The 6929-nt window shown below is 51.8% G+C and overlaps 1 protein-coding gene across 1 annotated transcript; it reads left to right on the forward strand.

Moving 5' to 3' along the window:
* Positions 1-3338: 3338 nt before the first annotated feature.
* Positions 3339-5972, forward strand: LOC135974770 (uncharacterized). The gene is made up of 2 exons (XM_065563312.1): positions 3339-4314; positions 5309-5972. Exons 1-2 carry the CDS (start codon positions 3738-3740, stop codon positions 5782-5784), a joined length of 1053 nt encoding a protein of 350 aa, XP_065419384.1. The 5' UTR covers positions 3339-3737; the 3' UTR covers positions 5785-5972.
* The last annotated feature ends 957 nt before the right edge of the window (positions 5973-6929 follow it).

A 6929-nucleotide genomic window follows, 5' to 3' on the forward strand; every position in this document is an offset into this window, starting at 1 on the left:
TGGTGGAATGTGCATTTGGACATTTAAAAGTGCGCTGGCGCAGCTTACTGACTCACTCAGACCTCAGCGAAAATAATATCCCCATTGTTATTGCTGCTTGCTGTGCGCTCCACAATATCTATGAGAGTAAGGGGGAGACATTTATGGCGGGGTGGGAGGTTGAGGCAAATCGCCTGGCCGCTGATTACGCGCAGCCAGACACCAGGGCAGTTAGAAGAGCACAGCAGGGCATGGTGCGCATCCAAGAAGCTTTGAAAATGAGTTTTGTGACTGGCCAGGCTATGGTGTGAAACGTCTGTTTGTTTCTCCTTGATGAACCCTCTGCCCCCCCCCCACCCGGTTCACTCTACTTCCCTGTAAACCAACCACCCCACTCACCCCTCCCCCTTCGAGCACCGCTTGCAGAGGCAATAAAGTCATTGTTACTTCACATTCATGCATTCTTTATTAATTCATCACACAACTAGGGGGATAATTGCCAAGGTAGCCCGGGATGGGTGGGGGAGGAGGGAAGGAAAAGGACACACTGCAGTTTAAAACTTTAACTCTTATTGAAGGCCAGCCTTCTGATGCTCGGGCAATCATCTGGGGTGGAGTGACTGGGTGGCCGGAGGCCCCCCACCGTGTTCTTGGGCGTCTGGGTGAGGAGGCTATGGAACCTGGGGAGGAGGGCTGTTGGTTACACAGGGGGTGTAGCGGCGGTCTCTGCTCCTGCTGCCTTTCCTGCAGTTCAACCATACGCTGGAGCATATCAGTTTGATGCTCCAGCAGCCGGAGCATCGACTCTTGCCTTCTGTCTGCAAGCTGACGCCACCTATCATCTTCAGCCCGCCACTTGCTCTGTTCATCCTGCGATTCAGCCCGCCACCTCTCCTCTCGTTCATACTGTGCTTTTCCGTAGTCTGACATTGACTGCCTCCACGCATTCTGCTGTGCTCTTTCAGCGTGGGAGGACATCTGGAGCTCCGTGAACATATCATCCCGAGTCTGCCGTTTTCTCTTTCTAATCTTCACTAGCCTCTGTGAAGGAGAAACATTTGCAGCTGGTGGAGGAGAAGGGAGAGGTGGTTAAAAAAGACACATTTTAGAGAACAATGGGTACACTCTTTCACATTAAATTTTGCTGTTCACATTACACAGCACATGTGCTTTCGTTACAAGGTCGCATTTTTCCTCTTATATTGAGGGCCTGCCGGTTTGGTGTGAGAGATCACTCATGCAGTGCCAGGCAACAGATTTCGGCTTGCAGGCAGCCATGGTAAGCCACAGTCTTTTGGCTTTTTTAACCTTCTTAACATGTGGGAATGGTTTCAAACACTAATGCCCTCATTTCCCATACCAAGCACCCATTGGGTTGGCCATTTAAAATGGGTTTGCAATGTAAAAGGAGGGGCTGCGGTTTCCGGGTTAACATGCAGCACAAACCCAACTAATCCCCCTCCCCCCACACACCCAATTATCGGGGATGATCACTTCACCCCTCCCCCCACCGTGTGGCTAACAGCGGGGAACATTTCTGTTCAGCAGAGCAGGAAGGGGCACCTCTGAATGTCCCCTTAATAAAATCGCCCCATTTCAACCAGGTGACCGTGAATGATATCACTCTCCTGAGGATAACAAAGAGCGATAAGGAATGGATGTTGTCTGCATGCCGGCAAACACCGGGACCATACGCTGCCATGCTTTGTTATGCAATGATTCCAGACTACATGCTACTGGCCTGGCGTGGTAAAGTGTCCTACCATGGCGGATGGGATAAGGCAGCCCTCCCCAGAAACCTTTTGCCAAGGCTTTGGGAGTACATGAAGGAGAGCTTTCTGGAGATGTCCCTGGAGGATTTCCGCTCCATCCCCATACACATTAACAGACTTTTCCAGTAGCTGTACTGGCCACGATTGCCAGGGCAAATTAATCATTAATCATTAAACACGCTTGCTTTTAAACCATGTGTAATATTTACAAAGGTACACTCACCAGAGGTCCCCTGTGTGCCCTCAGGGTCTGGGAGCACGCCTTGGGTGAGTTCGGGGGTTACTGGCTCCAGGTCCAGGGTGATAAACATATCCTGGCTGTTGGGGAAACCAGTTTCTCCGCTTCCTTGCTGCTGTGAGCTATCTACATTATCTTCATCCTCATCTTCCTCGTACCCCGAACCCGCTTCCCTGTGTGTTTCTCCAGTGAAGGAGTCATAGCACACGGTTGGGGTAGTGGTGGCTGCACCCCCTAGCATGGCATGCAGCTCCGCGTAGAAGCGGCATGTTTGCGGCTCTGCCCTGGACCTTCCGTTTGCCTCTCTGGCTTTGTGGTAGGCTTGTCTTAGCTCCTTAATTTTCACGCAGCACTGCTGTGCGTCCCTGTTATGGCCTCTGTCCTTCATGGCCTTGGAGACCTTTTCTAATATTTTGCCATTTCGTTTACTGCTACGGAGTTCAGCTAGCACTGATTCATCTCCCCATATGGCGAGCAGATCCCGTACCTCCCGTTCGGTCCATGATGGAGATCTTTTGCGATCCTGGGACTCCATCTGTACTGATGAGCTCTGCGTGGTCACCTGTGCTCTCCACGCTGGGCAAACAGGAAATGAAATTCAAAAGTTCGCGGGGCTTTTCCTGTCTACCTGGTCAGTGCATCTGAGTTGAGAGTGCTGTCCAGAGCGGTCACAATGAAGCACTGTGGGTTAGCTCCCGGAGGCCAATAACATCGAATTCCATCCACACTACCCCAATTCCGACCCGCTAAGGCCGATTTTATCGCTAATCCCCTCATCGGAGGTGGAGTAAAGAAACCGGTTTAAAGGGCCCTTTACGTCGAAAGAAAGGGCTTCATCGTGTGAACGTGTCCAGGCTTAATTCGATTTAATGCTTCTAAAGTCAACCTAAACTCGTAGTGTAGACCAGGCCTTAGTCTCTCAGTTCCCATAATGAGATGCTGCCCTACTCACAAGTGTGTGAGATGCTTGGATACTACAGGAATAGGCTGTTCCCTGGCCTGCTCTCCTGTCACTTGAGGCTGTAATACTTTAGCTCAGACTAGCTAAGGAGCTCAATGTCAGACTCCAGAGGGAATCTGAGTTTGCCCCAGGAAATGGTGTTGGCGACGCAGTAGGTTCAGTTCTGCCTTGGGAATGTGTTCTGAACCAGAGTCCCGGCGGCACAGGGCTGTGAGAGATGCTGCCTGTCAAGTGAGATCAGAAATCACAACCCTGGCCTCTTATGAAAAAGTCCACTGGTGCCAATCTCGGGAGTGCGGGTGTGAGGGAGGTTATTATTACATGGATTACGGTAGCACCCAGAGGCCCCAGCTGAACTCGGGGACCAATTGTGCTATGTGCTGTACACACAGGCCTGGTCTACACTAGGCGTTTATGTCGAAGTTAGCGCCGTTACATCGAATTAACCCTGCACCCGTCCACACTGCGATGCTATTTAGTTCGACATAGAGGTCTCTTTAATTCGACTTCTGTACTCCTCCCCGACGAGGGGAGTAGCGCTAAATTCGACATGGCCATGTCAAATTAGGCTAGGTGTGGATGGAAATCGACGCTAATAGCTCCGGGAGCTATCCCACAGTGCACCACTCTGTTGACGCTCTGCACAGCAGTGCGAGCTCGGATGCTCTGACCAGCCACACAGGAAAAGCCCCGGGAAAATTTGAATTGGAATTCCTTTTCCTGTCTGGCCAGTTTGAATCTCATTTCCTGTCTGGACATCGTGGCGAGCACAGCAGCACTGGCAACGATGCAGAGCTCTCCAGCAGTGATGGCCGTGCAGTCTGTGAATAGAAAGAGGGCCCCAGCATGGACTGATCGGGAAGTCTTGGATCTCATCGCTGTGTGGGGCGATGAGTCCGTGCTTTCTGAGCTGCGATCCAAAAGACGGAATGCAAAGATCTACGAGAAGATCTCTAAAGACATGGCAGAGAGAGGATACAGCCGGGATGCAACGCAGTGCCGCGTGAAAATCAAGGAGCTGAGACAAGGCTACCAGAAGACCAAAGAGGCAAACGGACGCTCCGGATCCCATCCCCAGACATCCCGTTTCTACGAGGCACTGCATTCCATCCTCGGTGCGGCCGCCACCACTATCCCACCAGTGACCGTGGACTCTGAGGATGGGATAGTGTCCACGGCCGGTTCCTCCGACATGTTAGGGGACGGGGAAGATGAGGAAGGAGATGAGGAGGGCGAGGCAGTCGGCAGCTCTCACAACGCTGATTTCCCCGACAGCCAGGATTTCTTCATCACCCTTACAGAGATCCCCTACGAAGCGTCCCCAGCCGTTACCCCGGACACAGAATCTGGTGAAGGATCAGCCAGTAAGTGTTGTAAACATCTAAACATTTATTTTTAACAAAACAGGAATATTAACAATTAAAAGAATGGGTTGTTCATGATTAGTGTGCCCTATGCGCTTAACGGTTTAGTCATGGGCAGTGCAAGTTTTGAAAAAAAATCTAGCGATGTCCGGTTTTCAGTGATTGTCCTGCACAAGCCGCTCTACTGTTTATTCCCTGCTACTGCAGCTACAGTAAAATGCGGTCTATATGTCCGGGGATAGAGCAGTAATCCTCCTGGGATATCTCGATGAAGCTCTCCTGGAGGTAATTTGAAAGCCGTTGCATGAGGTTCCTGGGGAGAGCGGCCTTATTGGGTCCTCCGAAGTACGACACGTTGCCGCGCCACGAGACTATCACGTACTCGGGAATCATTGCTCTGCATAGCAGGGCGGCATACGGCCCTGGTCTTTGGAGGCTTTCCCGGAGCATTCTCTGTCTGTCACTCTCAGAGATCCTCATCAGGGTGATGTCGCCCATGGTGACCTGCTTTTAATTAGGTAGGGGAATGTTAGTGTTGGGACTGTTTTCCCGTTCCTTGACAGAACTGTAACCGCTGGTTTGTAGCCACGCGGTGGAGGCGGGAGAGGGGCAGCCGAAAGGGATCGTTCCCGGGGACAGCCGCGAGGGGGTGGGACAGGGGCAGAGTTCCCGCTTGCCGGATTGCTGGCTGCAGGAACTGACATAGCTTTAAATGTGAAATGAGGCCAGTGGTAATATAAAAGTTTTAAACTACCACACGTGTACGGCTTACCATGTCTGCCTGCAACAGAAATTCCGTTGTGCTGCCCCGCTTCTCAAATGTGCTGTGCAAGACCCCAGGCACTGAATGCGAAGGCCGAAAATTCGACCTTGTGCTGAGTGCGCATGTGATAGGTGCTGTGCATGGTCTTGTTCACAGAGAAAGACTATGTTCTTTGTTCACAACTACATTTTTCTTTCTGAGGAATTCACTCCCTTTTTCCCATTTCCACAGCCCCATCTGCGACTGTCTCACAACCTAGCCTGGAATCACACTCCCAGAGGCTAGCGCGGATTAGGCGTAGGAAGAGGAGGACACGGGAGGACATGTTCTCTGAGCTTATGGCCTGTTCCCAAGCCCAGGCAGCGCAGCAGACCCAGTGGCGGGAGAACTTGACCCGAATGCACCAAGCCAACATGGATCGGGAGGAGAGGTGGTGGCAGGAAGACCAGCAGGCGACTCAAATGCTGCTTGGACTACTGAGGGAGCAAACGGACACGCTCCGGCGCCTTGTGGATGTTCTGCAGGAACAGAGGCAGGAGGACAGAGCCCCGCTGCAGTCCATCTCTAACCGCCCTCCCCTGCCACCAAGTCCCATACCCACCTCACCCAAAGTGCAAAGAAGGAGAGGCGGCAGAGTCCCTGCTAAGTCTCACTCCACCCCTGCAGAGAGCTCTAGTAGCAGAAGGCTCTCATTTCCCAAAATTTGAAAAGTTATTTCCTTCCCGCCTGACACAAGCCCCCGTCCAAGTTTCACCTCCCAATGCCATGTGTAGTTGATAATAAAAAATACGTTTCTGTAAACTACTGTTTCAATCATGTTCTTTTGGAGGAGGATGGGAAAGGGGGTTGGTAATTGGACAGGACAGTCACCTTTGGCAGGGTACATAGTTGGGGGCAGGCACAGCAGCAGGGCACATACACAGTGCAGTGATGCAGTGACTAGTTACCCTGGTTAGTCTGGGAGGTTGTTTTCATGTTATGTGGTGGGGGGTGGATTGCTCTGTGACTTTGTGGCAGGGGAGGGCAGTTACAGATCTTAAGCAGCGGTCCTTAGGCAGGATCACAGAGCCACACAGCAGGGGATCTGTAACCGTCCTCCCCCTGCCATAAAGTCACATAGACCCCCCCATACACACAGTCCCGATCAGGAGGGGTGACAGGCTCCGTTGAAACAACCATCCCACCGCAGCGGAGCCTGTCAATCCTTGAGTTTAGAAGCTGCATTCGCGTCACTACACTACACCCGCTCCGCACCACAGTCTGCGTCCCAGTTTTAAAAAATTCCCGCGAAAACAGTATTAAAGAAAACGGTGTGCATTAACAAAGTTGAACTATTTTTATTTCGAAACGTGTGTTGGAAGGGGGGTGAAGGGGGTATGTAACTGGATAGGATAGTCAACATTAACTGGGTAAAGAAACGGGGGCAGGTTTAGCTTCTCAGTACACAAACTTTAAAGTCACAGGTTACCCTGCTCACTCAGGAACTTTGCTTTCAAAGCCTCCCGGATGCACAGCGCTTCCCGCTGGTCTCTTCTAATCGCCCGGCTGTCTGGCTGTGAGTAATCAGCAGCCAGGCTATTTTCCTCAACCTCCCACCCCGCCATAAAGGTCTCCCCCTTGCTCTCACAGAGATTGTGGAGCACACAGCAAGCTGCTATAACAATGGGGATATTGGTTTCGCTGAGATCACAGCGAGTCAGTAAGCTTCTCCATCTCCCCTTGAGACGGCCAAAAGCACACTCCACCACCATTCTGCACTTGCTCAGCCGGTAGTTGAAGAGTTCTTTTTCAGTGTCCAGGGCGCCAGTATAGGGCTTCATGAGCCAGGGCATTAGCGGGTAGGCTGGGTCCC

The sequence above is a fragment of the Chrysemys picta genome, chromosome 12, assembly GCF_011386835.1.
Source record: "Chrysemys picta bellii isolate R12L10 chromosome 12, ASM1138683v2, whole genome shotgun sequence".
Lineage (NCBI taxonomy): Eukaryota > Metazoa > Chordata > Testudines > Emydidae > Chrysemys > Chrysemys picta.

Bases quoted from the DNA above. Each gene is read 5' to 3' on its own strand.
- LOC135974770 (XM_065563312.1), top strand. From the start codon at position 3,738: ATGCAGAGCTCTCCAGCAGTGATGGCCGTGCAGTCTGTGAATAGAAAG. The intron at 4,315-5,308 runs GTAAGTGTTGTA...CCATTTCCACAG, and splicing joins ATCTGGTGAAGGATCAGCCA to CCCCATCTGCGACTGTCTCA.